The 16932-nt window shown below is 36.4% G+C and overlaps 1 protein-coding gene across 15 annotated transcripts in view; it reads right to left on the minus strand.

Annotated features, from left to right (window-relative positions):
• The window catches only part of IQSEC1 (IQ motif and Sec7 domain ArfGEF 1), a 298864-nt gene that overhangs the window by 87378 nt on the left and 194554 nt on the right, over positions 1–16932 (minus strand). For 5 of the 15 annotated variants that reach the window (XM_060688352.2, XM_060688354.2, XM_034437772.2 and 2 more), the window contains one exon: positions 673–741. The exons of the other annotated variants lie outside the window; for them this stretch is intronic. In XM_060688352.2, coding sequence (XP_060544335.1) covers positions 673–741 — 69 coding nt within the window. The remainder of the gene's footprint in view (positions 1–672; positions 742–16932) is intronic. 15 annotated transcript variants of the gene reach the window in all.

The following is a 16932-nucleotide window of genomic DNA, read 5'->3' on the forward strand; positions in this document are numbered from 1 at the left end:
CAGGTGTGCTATGTTGGCTGAGGAATTTTGGGAGTTTAAGTACATACATATGACTTATTCCCCCTGTTAATATTATACTATTATGGTTGTACAGTTATTTTAACATGTTTACTGAGGGAGTGTATGCTACTTAAAGTTGGTTGCAACTGAAGGAGTATGTAAGACTGAATGAAATAAAACAATGACATTTATAAATAAGATAGTTCTACCTTTTCAATGCATTAATTTTAATTGCAACATTACACTCGTCATGTATTGAGATAAAGACCTGACTATTTACTTCCTAGCAAATACTATGAAAATCTGATCACAGAATCTTGAAAGAAATATAAAAGAGCAAGCCTCATTATATCAATTATATATGATGAATTGGCAGCCAACGCAGTGATGATACATTATCTTTTAAAGCATCACCAAATTTTAATCAGCTCTTCTTTTTAATAATAAAACTTTATTGAATTTGCCGGTCTTTTGAACTTCACATGTGGTCTTATATTTTTATTGTATTGTTTATATGTACTGTATTTTGCAACCATAACCATTTATCAAGTGTTAGATCAAAGCAGGTTAACACCCAATTTAAATCTATGGTACATCCACAGTGTTTTGCTGAACAAACTTCCTTGTCACATTTGCAAAGAAATGGCTGTAATGCCATGCCAAATCTCCTACCTAGGATTCCCATTTTCTTGGGAGGAGGTAACAACTGGTAGCAAGGAAAAGGACTTCCTACTGATGCAGCTGGAACAAAAATAACAACGGGAGAGTTAAAATTATCCACTAGTAGGAGTACCTTTTGTTCTTTAAGAGCATTTTTAGAAGATTTTTTCTGAGCCTTCACTCTTCTTTATTACCCTTCACAAGATGTGTCAGGATTCGGTTTGTTGTAGCTTTATGGAGGCAGAAGGTAGCAACCGGCACTACCTGAAGTAGCCTTTACCTATCTCATGCTTTGCAACAGCTGAACACATCTGCTTCAAATGCTTCTTTATAACCCCATCAGACAACTGAATTCTGAGTTGTTAGTCTTCCTAATCAGCAGACGTTAAAGAAATATTTTGAAATATTTCCAAAGAATAAAAAATGTTCACTAGTAACATTGGAATAAACACTAGGAGATACACAGTAATTGTGTCTCCTAACGTTTTCAGGAAAAAAGCCAGCTTAGTCTGTGACAGCCCAAAATCAGAAGGACTCTGGTCGTTATAGCTTTTGCTTAATATGTATTAGCAGAGTGTGCATATGTGCTCATGTAAATGTCTGCAGACACATTATTTGAGATTTTTCATTGTAATACTGGAACTCAGGAATCATTCATCTCTCCCTTAATATATATTTTAGACATTATTGAAGTGATTTATGCTGGGCTTTCCACTTTTACAATATATCTTCATTTGCCCATATGTACTTTCATCTCTTTTTTAGTACATCACTTTTTATTCCTTAGCAAAAACAGAATAGTTCTATTAATTTTTTAAGCATAACACTTCACAAAGAAATCCAAAATTTGAAATACTCTTTAAACAATCACTTAAATGTTAGCTTTTGCAAGTCTTTATGTAAAAAAAGTTCTGCTTTTTGTCTTTATGACTGAAATCTAATTTTCAAAGTGAAGTTTAGTAAATAAATATAACCTATTTAAATGAAGTAGCATGGTTCTATTCTTCTATGGCTGTGTTTGGTTTGCTTGCTTTGAAGGAAATTGTAAGGTTAGTAAGTAAACACCAAATACCCTTGGTCTAGGTATGTTTGAAGATCTTGCCACCTTTTGTTTAAATTGTGAACTGCACTAGCTAAAGAACAAATAATTCAAATGTACACGATCGTGTCAAATTCAGTCACAGATTAACATCTCCAATCAGGTTTATACTATGTTTATCAAATAACTCATAAATAGAAAGTACCTTTCTTTTTAATTATTTTAGATTTGTTCCTTCTCAGAGTTGCTGAGTTGAAATGGTCAGCTATAAAAATTAAACAAACAAAGAAATATGTGCTACATGTCATTTAATGATGTGATTTTGGATTAGATTTGTAAATTTGTAGAGGAGAGATTTATTTTATTTATATTCTACCTTTTGTATAAAGCTTAAGGTGGCAAACATCTTATATCCTGCTCCTATTTTTCAAACCTATGAAACAGGTGGGCTGAGAGAAAGCAATTAGTCCAAATCACCCAGTGAGCTTCTGTGGCTGAGGGGAGACTAAAACTTGAGACTCCTGTCTTCTCATCTACCACCTTAACCAGCACAGCAAAATGGTTTTCTGTGTGGTCATTGTGTGGCTAATAGTCTTGATGTCTATGTATTAACTCTTGAATCACAGAAAGTAAATTTTACATATTGGGGAGCTTCTGCCCCGTCTATATTTATCAACTTCCTGAATTACTACCAGGATTGAGAATCATACCACATCATTCTAGCATGATTGAAGAAAAATAATTAATTGGAGTAACCGAGCATATTGTACAAAACATTATATATTCTGTTACCACTTTAAAACTTCATTGACATGGCTATATTAAAACATACTCTTTTATGATAAGTATGTAAGTATATAATACTCTTGAAACATTACAATATTTTGCCATCCTAGCTAAAGGCAAACCATAGTATTGGGGTATTTTAGGTGACAATATACTCCACCAATGATTCTGTAGGTGCTAGATAAGAGTAGTTGGTCATTATTTGAAGTACAAAATGACACCCCAGTACAAATACTTCAGTACAGATACTGTAATGAAGAATCAATTCTAACAATGCATACCATTTTGCAAAGAAAAATGTTACTGAGTTTAGCCTTACAGCTGCTGTTGTTATCATTCTATATTTTATACTGTATTTATGACTGCTGTGAAGTAATTATTATTAAGCAAACATTCTTAGATTACAGTGTAATCCTGTGGAAATCTATAAGACGCAAGCCTTACTGAACTGGATGGACCTTGCTTTCAGATAATGATGTCTAGGATTCCAGCCTAAATCAACGGCTTTCAGATAAAGTAATCTCAGAAAAATAATTTTCAATATAACTTTCTGTAAAAATAACAGGACTTCATTTTGCTTGCCTTTAAATCAGGGGTGGGTTCTATTTACCTTTACTACTGGTTCGCACGCACGCTTGCTTTGCTCACGCGCTCTCCTGTGCAAGTGCAGAAGCGTTTTGATGACATCAGAGTCAGTGGGAGGAGCCTTCTGCCAGTTTTACTACCAGTTCTATAGAACCGGTGCGAACCGGGGACAACCCGCCACTGCTTTAAATGCAGGAATAATAATGATAGTAATAGAAAGTACTTCCAGATTAGAATGACAGAAAAAAAATCCCCTTTTAACACTGAAATAATAGCTGGATGCATTCCTGAGCACAACACTTTGGCCTTCAAGAAGATATACCAAATCAATAAAATATTTACAGTAAAAGTTTATCTTAATTTGCAGATGCAAATGTACAAGCAACATTGAAAATAAAATTGGTTTTGAAAAACTATTTTAACGCCAATTCTCTCTTTTTATATCACAGTAATGTTCTTGTCTGAAGAGCATCAAGTCAAAAATATAATAGACTAAATACTGTTTTATGTGACACCGTCAAAGAACATATGAGCCTTTCTGTCTAACGAATCAAAGGAAAACTGCTGAAAACTTTCCTGGTATCAACAATTTGGCACTTCATATGTCCCTAACAGTTTTTTCCTTCTGTTTTTTTTTTTTAAAGTAAGCTGCCATTTTTCACATTGGAGAGAACTAAAAATGGAAGTGCTCAGTATTTAGGTTAATGTGGAAAGGAAACAAAACCAAAATAAAACTGTATTAGACAAAAACACCTTCCTTCTTTTTATGACTCTGCTAGTTTGAATACTTAAAGCTGGACATAGGAAAGAGCAGGGGTGAAATTCAGTCGGTTCTATCTGGCGAACCGGTAGCACCAGCGGCAGAAGGCTCCGCCCACCCACCCGGACATCATCACATCCCGTTTTTGACCCTTTGCGCATGCTCACATTTGCGAACCAGTAGCAAAGGTAAGTGAACTTCAACCCTGGGAAAGAGGAACAGAAATACAGGATCTACAGTACAATGTAGTAAAAAAAAAATGTGTCAAATGTCTCTACTTTGAAAATGAATGAACGTACAGTAGATAGATGTGGCAGTTTATTAGTGAGATGGCACAAAAGCACAAAAAATAAACAGCAAATTCTAGCTAAATTTCAGATGGAGATCAGTAACATTTCCCCCCCAAATTTTATGAAATGGCACAAGCTTTCATGAGTTATAGCTCACTTCATTATCTTACTTCAACAGATGAAAACTTATATTTGTTAGAAAAGATGCTAAAAGACTCATTCTGATTTTTGATTACTATAAACTAACATGTCTCTCCTCCTATGGTATCAGTAAATTCTAAATGAATGACAAATGAAAAGCTTAAATGTAAATCATGAACTCACTGATAATGGAGTATGACACAGGACAGAAAAAAGGAGATTGTAAAAGTGAAAAAATATTATATGCATTAAGATATAGTACTGTACATGTGTATTTTCACACTAAACAACTACAGGAACTAGATGAGATTGGACAGCAATGGACAACTCTGAGGTTTTTAAGCAATTAATAGGAAAACCACAAAGATTTTTTTTAACAATTAGTAATTTTCCTAATCCTATTCTTTCACAATTGATCTCAGGGAGATGTTAATAAGGGATGTCCCTCTGTACCTTCAAAGTATTACTGTGAAGCAGCTTATATAGCATTATAACCACTTGAGTCAAGGATACCAGAGAGCTTCATTTTTACCTGGAAGTTTGAACTTGCATTAATCTTCTAGTCAAGATTAAACATTAATTACACTGATTGCACTGATTCAACACTAATTACACTAACATGATTGAATGTCAGAAGGATGAAGAGCTGTTACTGAAAATTTATCTGAGTTGTGGAAAAACATTTTGAGAAAGAAACTCACAATAACTCTGCCTTACTCTTGTTACATGTATTCTAAAGTAGAAAAGGCTTTAACAGCCCTTTGAGTAGGCAAGATCAGGAAATTGGTAGGAGTCTCGGAAAGTACATTAGTGTGGTTCAGGTATTGTCACAGAACCTTGAAAACAGAAGAAAACTTTCTTTCTACTTTAAATTATATCTTACACTTCAAGGTGGAGTTTTATTTATTATTAGCATATTAAGGCATTGATTCTCAAGTCAGATAGCAAAGCAAGTAGGATATAACTAATGCCTACAAATGCCCATAGTTCTTCCTAGTTTTGTCTTTAAAGGCCAACATGTAACACATTGTTTTAATGAAACTAGTTGCTTTACAATTTAGATCAACTATCTCTCTGTTAGAAATATTGCTTCTGATTAAATTACAATATGCCTACCCTAAAATGTAGTTGTTATTAAATTCCCCAAAGAGTTACTCAAGGGCTTTAGTTAAAATAACTTTTAAGGCTACCTTTACTCTGATCTTCTTTGGGGATTCTTCAATTTCTAATGCACACTCTGGATAATTCTGCAAGAAGAGCTCCCCTTTTCCCCCTGAATACCTCTATAGGGTAAACAGATCTCACGCTTTTTCTTACATGGCAAATTTAATGATGAATTCTATTAGGCAGTCCCCAGAATCTGCACCTGTTTAGCAGCCTAAGATTGCCTTACATTATTTTTTCTTATGTAGTCATTTTTGCCTTCTCTTTTTCCTATTCTTTGCCAGCTTCTTAGTCAGTTTCAGCCTTCTTGCTGCCATGAGATACTCTCTTGATGAGAAATCCCTTATCTACTGTATTCTTTTCTCAGTTCTTTCCTAGACTTATTATTAGCCAGAAATAGTATATTTAGCTAGTCATTTGAAAGAATGACAGTCTGTCACAAGCACATTTATATAACACAGATTAGAAAAATGAAAGCAATGGTATTTTTAATGGATATGGGTGGCAGAGAAAAAGTCTTGGGGGGGAAAAAAAGAAGAGAAATAACACTGGCATTTCTGATTTATGGATCTGGAGATGGTTCTTATGAGTATAATGGGCTGCAAAAAAACCCTAGCAAATAAACCAAATAGGTTTATTTGGTCCTGGACCAGATAAAGGTTAACCATCCATTGAGGCAAAGATCAGCAAGCAGAAGTTACGTATTTGGGACACACAATGCAAGTGAGTGATGAACAAGAGAAAAATCGCTATGTTTGGCCAAGGTTGAAGGAAAGAGAAGAGAATAACAAGGAATAGGATAGAAAAGCAGGAATCAAAAAGTCTACTGCAATGCCCTCGAAAAAGCTATTAAGATAAGTGAAGATAGCAAGCTTCTGCATATATAGTCACCAAAGATGAACCAAAATTTATGGCTCTTGATTAAGTGTTAAATAAAAAATGCAGTGTATGAACAAATTATGTTAATAAAGTAACATTAAAACAGTACTTGTGACAAGCTGTTTGGAGATAATCTAAAGATGACAGCACTTAATGGAGTTTGAAACAGTACTCTCCCAATAATATGCCATTAGAAGCACACTACACAACTTTTCTCTCAATGTAGATGTCTGCATTAAGAAATTCTCATATAGTACAGTTATAGGAAGTGTATCATTTGAACTTATGAGCATTGTATAGATAGAAAGACTGAAAATTGTAACTATGTTCAACTGTATGTAAATAAAAATGAGAATCATGATGCGACCACTGTGATTACATTCAGTTGTATATGGTTTGGCTTCATTGGACAGATATATATTGTCTGTTCAACAAGACGGACAATAATACTCTCATAATCTAATTGTTTTAAGCTGTTCACAGTAGGTATTGCAGGCTAAGTTTACAACTTTTCTTCTTTTAGAAACAGGCTTTGAGCCTTTGCCCAGGTTGCGCGTCAGCTTCACCCTTATTTGGACCAAAATGCCCTACGCACCGTTACTCATGCGCTGGTCACCTCCCGTCTCAACTACTGCAATGCTCTCTACCTAGGGCTGCCCATGAAAACCACTCGAAGGCTTCAACTGGTGCAGAATGTGGCCGCGCGGATTGTGATGGGAGTGTCCCGACACACCCATGTTACACCCCTCCTGCGTGGCCTGCATTGGCTACCAGTTGCCCTTCGGGTGAGGTTCAAGGTGCTGGTTATCATCTATAAAGCCCTTCATGGCTTAGGGCCGGGATATTTGTCGGACCCCCTGCAGCCAGCAACAATCTCCAATCGCCCGGTGAGTTCCCATAGACAGGGCCTCCTCAGGGTGCCGTCAGCCAGACAATGTCGGCTGGTGAGCCCCAGGGAGAGACCTTTCTCTGTGGGGCACCGACCCTTTGGAACCAACTTCCTTTGGAGCTCCAGATGGCCCCTGACCTTTGCTTGTTTCGCCGTGATTTGAAGACCTGGTTATTTCGTAGCCTGGACTGATGGGGGGGGGGGTTCTTAATAGTTTTTAAACTGATTTTAAATTGTTTAATTCAGACTTTTTAATTTAATAGTATATTAATGTTATTGTGTATTTTACTGTTGTGAGCCGCCCTGAGTCCATTGGAGATAGGGCGGCATATAAATCACATTAAACTTGAAACTTGAAACTTCTGGAGAAGGAAATGGACCTTTACTATTTGCTAGAAATACAGATTATTGTTGTCTGGTAATAGAATAGTTCCCAAGATTTATGAAGCCCACAATTATCCCTTAGATATAACTAAACTTTCAGTACCGAAATAGTAAACATAAATATTGTTATATAATTATCCCATTGCCTCCAATTTAAGTTTGGCATGGTAGTTTTTCTTAGTTTTATTTTATTTTATGTAACTGAAGGATTCATTCAATATCAACATTCTGTCAATCTTTTCAGTAATAAAAAAAAGAGTAAGAAAATTTGATTTTCATATGTAACAATTGCATAAATATTTCATTCAGTTTCCTTCCAAAGTTTAATGTCTATGGAGATTCTCAATCATCCAGGTCATAGTTGTCCCAAAGGTGATTTTCAAAAGGCAACTGGACTTTCTTGAGAGAAAGAAAGTCCAGCTGCCTCTTAAAAAGCACCTTTGGGACTTCCAAAGTTTAGATATTTTATAATCTTTACCAAGCTTCCGCATGTAATAGACATTCTTCAGATTTGCCAAGAAAAACATACTGCCAAAATAATAATAATAATAATAATAATAATAATAATAATAATAATAATAATTGGAAGATGAACCATACGGACTGTGACACCAGTGAACAAAGGTTAATGGACCAACGATGTGTAATCCTAAACCACAAATTTTTCACTACAGAAGAATTAATAGCAATAGAAGAGAAAGCAATTAATGGTCTGAGTACAACAACAAAGAGGAGTAACATCAAGAATGATTTCCAGACTCAAAAGCAAATTGAGGAAGAAAGGGAAGAAGAGGATACTGAAATGGATGAAGATAAAGAACAAGGAAGCACTAAAGAACAAACACCAACAGATAGTGCTCAATTAGCTGGAAAAATAAAGCACCAAATGGAAGATGATGAAAGAACACGTTTGCCAAAGCTGAACCAAGTGAACCGGAAAGAATTGAGAAATGTACTAAAAAAGGTCAATGAGGCTGTGCAAACTATTCGAACCACTACATTAGCCGAAACTAACCAACTAATGTATGCAGCAGCTGTCATAACCACCAAAGAACTGGGGTTGAAAATACAAAAGAACCAAAGAGGCAAGAAGGGGAAGCCTAAGTGGAAAATTCGGTTAGAATTGAAGATCAAAAAAGTACGTGGAGATTTGAGCAACTTGAAGAACCTAAGGCAAGGTCAGCTAAAGAACAAGCAGGTCAAAAGCAGCCTGGAAGCAAGATACGATCTAAGGAATAAGGAGATTGCAATAGTAATTGAAGAGCTGAAGCAGAGGGTTGTTGCCATCGCTGAAAAGATTAAAAGGTATGAAAACCGAGTAACTCAGTTCAAGGAAAACTCACAGTTCAGAGCAAATCAGCACCAGTTTTATAAGAATTTAGAAAATGGAAATGGAGTAACAACAAATGAAAAGCCTGATAAAGAGAAAGCTCTGAAATTCTGGAAGAATTTGTGGGAAAACAACAAGAAGCACAACAGAAATGCAAAATGGATCAAACAGGTTGAGGACTCTATTAAAATGCATAAAATGGAAGACGTGAAAATAACAAAAGCAATGGTGCAAAGACAGTCAAGAAAAGTGAAGAACTGGAGTGCACCTGGACCGGATGAGCTGCATGGCTTCTGGTTAAAGGCACTTACAAGTCTGCACAAAAGATTGGCAACCCAGATGAACCAGATCCTAAAAACACCTGAAAATGATGGATGGATGACAACTGGAAGGACATTTTTGATCCAAAAAGATAAAGAAAAAGGAAAGGACCCTGGAAACTATAGGCCAATCACCTGCTTGCCAACAACATACAAGCTTCTTACTGGTATCATTGCAAACCAAATCTATGGATACCTGGAAAGAAATAACTTGCTTCCTGTAGAACAGAAAGGATGCTGCAAAAACTCAAGAGGAACAAAAGATCAATTGCTGATCGACAAGATAATCCTAAAGAACTCAAAGAAAAGACGAACCAACCTGTTCATGGCTTGGATAGACTATAAGAAAGCATTTGATTCAGTTCCCCATAGCTGGATCAAGAAATGCCTGGAAATATTAGGCATCAGCAGCAACATACAAAAATTCATGGAATCTTCAATGAACTTCTGGAAAACAAAACTTATGGCTAATGAAGAAGAACTGGGTGAAGTTGAAATTAAACGAGGCATTTTCCAGGGCGATTCCCTTTCACCCCTACTTTTTATACTCTTTTTATACTACCACTGACAATCATTTTGAAGAAGATGAACTGTGGATACGAACTTGCAAAGAAAGGACTGAAAATCTCGCACTTGATGTACATGGATGATTTGAAGCTGTTTGGTAAAACAAAAGCTGAACTGAATTTATTAATTGAAAACACAAAAGAATTCAGCCAAGACATTGGTATGCAGTTTGGAATTGACAAATGTGCAACAATAGCAACCAAAGCAGGCAAGATCATAGAAGAGGATGGAATAGAACTAGAGAATGAAGAAATGATAAAGGCAGTAAAATCAGAAGAAGGCTACAAGTACTTGGGAATTTTAGAAGCCTCTGACTTAATGCATAATAAAGTCAAGGAATTAACTTCAGCCAAGTACATTCGACGAATTCGTAAGATATTAATGTCCAAATTGAGTGGAGGAAACATCATAAAAGCCATAAATACCTGGGCTATACCTGTGATTAGATACTCTGCAGGAATAATTGACTGGATCCAGATGGAGTTAGACAATTTGGACAGAAAAACAAGGAAGCTTATGACAATGAATCATGCCTTGCACCCTAAAAGTGATGTTGACCGATTATATTTACCAAGAGCTGAGGATGGTCGAGGACTCCTACAAGTAAAGCAGACTGTGGAAGAAGAAAAATGCAGCTTGAATGATTACATCCAGAAAAGTGAAGAACCAATGATTAAGGAAGTAAATAAAGGAGGCCTTTTAAAACAACTAAAACAAAAGCAGAATATAAGAAAGAAGTAACTGAGCAGCGAGCTGAAAATTGGAAACACAAAGCTCTGCATGGCCAATACTTGAAAAGTATTGAAGGCAAAGCTGACCAGAAACTAACTTGGAACTGGTTAAGATCAGGAGTACTGAAAAAAGAAACAGAAAGCTTTATTTTGGCAGCTCAAGAACAACCCTAGCCACAAACTGTATGAAGGCAAAAATTCAACATGTTACCACCAACAGCAAATGCCGCCTCTGCAATGAAAAAGAAGAGACAGTTGACCACCTGATCAGTGGGTGCAGCAAAATTTCACAAACTGACTACCTACAACGCCATGACCGTGTTGCTAAAATCATTCACTGGAAATTGTGCCAGAAGTTTGGATTTGAGTACAGCAAAAACCACTGGGAACATCAGGTTGAGAAAGTTTTAGAGAATGAGAAACTCAAGATCTTGTGGGACTTTAGGATTCAGACTGACAGGCACTTGGTCCACAACACACCTGACATAACAATAGTTGAAAAGAAAAAAGTATGGTTCATTGACATTGCAATACCTGGTGATGCACAAATTGAAGATAAGCAGCAAGAAAAAATCACAAAGTACCGGGACTTACAAATTGAAGTTGAGCGACTGTGGAAAAAGAAATCGTGTGTTGTCCCGATTGTAATTGGAGCCCTCGGAGCAATACCCAAAGGGCTACCCCGCTATTTAGAAATTCTAAATTTGCCGGACTTGAACATTTTGACTCTACAAAAAACCACCTTACTCGGAACAGCTTACATCCTCCAACGATACCTTAACAGTTCCTAGGTCCTTGGTTAGGACTCGAGCTGCTGAGCTATTAACCAGCCTCAAAGGCTGTGAATCTCACTAAAGATTAACCAATAAATAATAATAATAATAATAATAATAATAATAATAATAATAATAATAATATTAATAATAATAATAATAATAATAATAATAATAATAATAATAATAATATTTTATTTCTATACCGCCCTTCTCCCGAAGGACTCAGGGCGGTGTACAGCCTATTTAAAAACACAAGACAAAACTCAACCAAATATGAAAATTTTCTGAACATACTCTTATCACATTTTGAAAACCTGATGCTTGTTCTCTGCATGTCTTTATAAAAAACACCTAAATAGATCAGTTTGTTTTTATGTTGTTGCAGAAAAGTAAGTGCATATATGACCAATTCTGAATTTTCATTTGTTAGTTTCAGAAAGCAGGTAAGGTCTGATTATTACAACCCATAAGTCCAATTAAAGTGTGTTGAGATCCCTATCATTTTTTCTTATATTTGTAAGCAATATAAACTCTATAACTATTTTAATTATTTTGAAACTTTAATTAATAGTTTAAAAAATTCTGAAAAATTCAGAAATAAATGGAACTAAGATTATTCTTTCAATTATCTTCTATTGTGTAAATTATAAATTGGTAAATCCAGAACGTGGCTATTGAAATCTATTAAAATTTACTATTATTTGCAACATAACTGCATTATATTAAAAAGAATGGAGAAGAATGACAAGTATTAATAACATTTTCAGGTAACACACGCACACGTTTCATTTTGCCAGATCCTGGCTTACGATGTATGAAGCATGAACTTGTGGTTTTAAATAATCTTTACTTTGTTGCAAAATAAATCCATTAAAAAGTCTGGATTGTTTTGTTAGCATATTCAACCTTTAAAAATAAAAAAGCTGGCAAGAGAAGCATTAAGATATTGCCGAGTCTCAGAATGGGGATCCCATTGTCTTTAGTTGGCTTGGGACATATATAAAATGAGCTGGTTAGGGTTAAAAAAATGTAGTCAAAACATGTGGTAGTTAGATGGGGAACCGAAAGAGATTAGATAAACAGAAGATTGGAAAGAAAAAGGCTGGAAGAAACTGAGATAGTAAATGCCAGTTTAATCAGCAATAAGATTATGTTCATCCATGATTTGGTAGTGAATGAACAATCATATGTGAGCTCCATTATCAAAAGCTGGTTGGGTGAAACTGGAGACAACAACCTGTCAGGGATTTGCTCTCCTAAGTGCCCACAAATATGTAGCTTTGGATCACTTGACTCAAATAAATAAATTAACAAGTATATTGTTTTTACACATTTGTTTCATTGGGTTCACTTTATCTAGTTTTATTACTTGTGTGAAGAACAGGTCATGTTTTAGGTCATATTTATGCAGAAATATTGCAAATTAAAACAGGTTCCTAAACTTTTCAGCACCGTTGTACATATGAAATACAAAAGGACAGAAGACATGCCAGAGCTGGACCTTGAAGAGGATTTCCAGGGCCTGCTGTCTTTCTCTACCCCGAGTCCAATTGGTAAGCAACTGATAGGAGAACTTAGAGGAAGAGCAACAGCAATAAGAGATGGTAGCCAAGGAAGAGCTACACCCAGGAGCCTTAAATGTCTGGGGGAGGGGTAATGCCTCAAACTTTGCAAGAACTTTGTTTGTAGTCCTCATCAGAACAAGGAAATATGACTGAAAGTCCTTTGAAATTATGGTGGGATATGTGATAAGATTAAAAAAATTAAATGCGTGGATTATATCTGCTTTGAAATGTATGATTTCTCTGACTCATGAATTGTCAGAGAAATCCCACTATAATAAATGTATGATGACCTGAATCATCTACCTGATTCTTTCATAGTGATAGTTTTATTGAACTATGATTAACAAACATTATCAGTACCCAAATCCGCAGCCAGCTAATTGAAGCAGAAAGTACTGAAAGTCTAGGGAATTGGTCCTTTTTTGACCCATAAAGACAGGGCACCTTGGCAGAAGGGGCAGGGGCAGAATTAAGAAACACAGGGTTCCCAATATTTTCTTTCCCCATTGCTCCTCTCCGGCAGGACAGTCAGCTGTCTGGCAGCTGGCATGCGAAGCCCCCAAGGGGTGGGAAGAGTGGGCTTGTGCCTCCCAGGATCTCCCACCCTTGAGCTTCATTTTACAAGCTGTGAATGCACTGGGGAGAGCAGGGATGGCTGGTCATTACTTGAGGCAATTCATTTCACATCCCCTATTCTAGCCTAAAGGGAAAGTCTTCATTAAGGTTGTAACTCAAGGACTACCTCTATGTAAAGTATTATACATGTTATTATTATTATTATTATTATTATTATTATTATTATTTATTAGATTTCTATACCGCCCTACTCCCGAAGGACTCAGGGCGGTGCACAGCCAAACAATAAAAACACATACAATACAAAATTTAAAAAATAGAATAAAATCAAATTAAATAATTTTGGCCCCGACAAATTTAAAACCCCAAACTTTTAAAACCAATTTAAAATTGAATATATAAATACTAAAAGATATTTAAAATTTAAAAAATCTTTTATAAAAGAGGGGGAAAATTAGGCCAGGCCGGCCTGGTGAAATAGTAAGGTCTTTAAGGCGCGGCGGAAGGTGCGCAGATCCGGGATCCTCCGTATCTCTGGGGGGAGCTCGTTCCAGATAGTAGGTGCCCCCACAGAGAAGGCTCTCCCCCTGGGGGCCGCCAGTCGGCATTGTTTGGCTGACGGCACCCGGAGGAGCCCCTCTCTATGGGAGCGTACCGGCCGGTGGGAGGCTATTGGTGGTAGTAGGCGGTCCCGCAAGTACCCGGGTCCTAAGCCATGGAGCGCTTTAAAGGTGGTAACCAAAACCTTGAAGCGCACCTGGAAGACCACCGGGAGCCAGTGCAGCTCGCGCAGGAGAGGTGTTACATGGGAACGCCATGTCGCTCCCATTACCACCCGCGCGGCCGCACTCTGCGCCAGTTGGAGCCTCCGGGTGCTCCTCAAGGGGAGCCCCATGTTGAGGAAAGCTTGTTCCTGCTTTCAAGTGGTATAGAATATTAACTCAGGAACTTTATAGAACAAGACGGTTAACAAGTGCTAGGATTACCCAGTGCCTATTGATAAATTGCCTTTTTTTATTTTATGTCAAGTTTTGAGGCAAACTTTATGCAAATAATTCATGAGCAAGATTTTGGGAAATTTTCCTTACTGGTAATTTCATCAACGTCTAGGAAATGTCTGGGAAAAATAATAAATTGTCCACTAGCTTTCTCTTAAATAAATGTCTGCTTTTGAAATTGGAAAGTGCTCCAATTACAAGGCTCCATTAAATTGCAAAATAGAGAGGCACTCTATTCATTTAACCCTGCTTGTTCATTTTAGATCTTTACAGTTATGGGAGGACATGTCCTTGCAATGAAAGTCAACAATCTTGAATAACAGACCATACTGACTAGTTGACAACTAATCAATGCATTGCCCTACATATCTGTATCTAAAGTGTGAACTTGTTCATCTTTTCTGCTTTTTTCCAGCCTAATATTGTATCACCATGCAATGTATCAATAAAATACGAGCTGTAATATATTCTGTTGGGACCATGATATTCTTTTTCAGATGGTTTAGTTATTGTTTTTAATGATTTTAAGTTACTAGTTAGTTTTTACATTCTGTTGTTTGTTATATGGTGCTTCTTTTTAAAGTTGTCTGCAAGAGTTGTTTTGAATCCTAAAAGAACACAAATTCATTAAATAAATTAGCCACCTAAATTTCATAAGGCTTGAAAAAAATTGCAGAATTTTGTTTACTTTGATAGTAATTTATATAATTTACTGTAGTATTCCAACCTGATTGCCCCACTGATTTAGTGTTTAATGTTTCTCTCTCTCACACAGATACACGCAGAGAGAAAGAAAACGCAGATTGTATCTTTCAAATAGACAAGAGGAAGGAAAATATTTGTAGTTTATACATAACAACATATATATTTTAAAATGCAGTAAACAAGTTTTAAATTGTATTTTTTGGCATAATAGTTAAAATGCACACTTGAGAGAAAGGAGGATTATTATTTTTTGCTTATTTTAATCTGAACTTTTCCAGGCTCTGCGTACTCCACATGGACACACGAAGGCAGAATATAACTGATTATATGTGTACATACAAAATGGTGTTATTTTCACAGGAGGACTTTTCATTTAAATGACTAAACTTCTAAGCTTAATGTATTCATTAAAAAAATTAATAAACTGTTTTTTAGATTATCCAAGGCAGTATGCAGAAGAAACTTAATGTCATAAGAAACTGACTTGACTGTTGGCAATATATCTAAAGTATATCATAAAGTTTAATGTATTAACAAATTATAAAATAAGGAGTATGTTTTTAAAAACGTAGTAATGCAGCAGTATTACAAAAAAGCTAGCAAACATGTTTTATAGATAGATGGTCAAAAAAAGGTAACTTTAAAAAATATCAAAAATTCTTTGAGTACGTCACTCTACACTAAACATTAAAAGTGTTTAAAAAGTTTAAAAAGAAGAAAAACAATACATGCAATCAGTCAATCAATAATACAGAAAACATAAAACTCACTATTCTCCACTATACACTTGAATTAAACTGAATACCACCTACAAACTGCCTCAGAAAGAGGAATAGATGCCAAACAGGCCCTTTGGAGAGCATTCCATAAACTGGGACTCCAACTGAGAAACCCTCTGCCATGGAGCCATTCATCTCACTCCATTTGCCAGGAATGCCTGCAAAGATGATAAAAACAGTGGGCAAAATTCATATGGAAGGGGGAATTCTGGTCCAAAGACACTCAATGGCTTTTTAAAAAACAGATTAAAATAAGTCTGTGGAAAGCAATTGAAAGGAGTGTTGGCAAGGTGGTAGGCACAAATTAGTGTCCAACAGCCAGACATTCTTAAAAGCTTGTTTTAAAGGACTTGTCTTGTTGTCGTTATGCCCATCTTCTTCACTGGCAGTCCCACCAAAATTAACTATGCTCTGTGGAGCATTATTTTTGGAAGGTTTTTTTTATTTCTTCTGTTCACTTGTGTTTGATTCTCAGAGATCATCTGGACAAATCTTTGAAGTTTTCTTGGCAAGGTTTTTCAGAAGTGGTTTGCCATTGCTAACTTTCTAGGATTGAGAAAAAAGGACTGGCCATCATCCAGCTGGCTTTGTGCTAAGGCAGGACTAGAAAGGACTTTGGCTTACCATGATACGTTACTTCTCATAGTGTAAAATGGGAGGTGCCAGGCTGGGTTCTTCTATTCTCTAGCTCTATGAACTGAGTTGAACCTTCTGAAGGTCTGCTTCTCTGGTGATGTTCCTTCAGTTTTGACAACAAAGACGAAGCAAATGGAAAGCCATCTGAAAGACAGAAAGAACACTCCCCACCCAATGGGAGTTGGGCCAGACAGAGAAGACAGGGTGGGGCTGGCACCTCCCATTTTACACTACGAGAAGGAATGTATCACGGTAAGCCAATGTCCCTTCTCCATAGTGTAGAAATGGGAGGTGCCAGGCTGGGATATACCAAAGATTGTCCAGTATTACGGGCGGGAACTGTCCTGGGCCGATGACCCTGGTTCTTCGCGG

This window comes from Pantherophis guttatus, chromosome 2, assembly GCF_059756535.1.
Source record: "Pantherophis guttatus breed Tessera chromosome 2, ASM5975653v1, whole genome shotgun sequence".
NCBI classification, from domain to species: Eukaryota; Metazoa; Chordata; class Lepidosauria; order Squamata; family Colubridae; genus Pantherophis; species Pantherophis guttatus.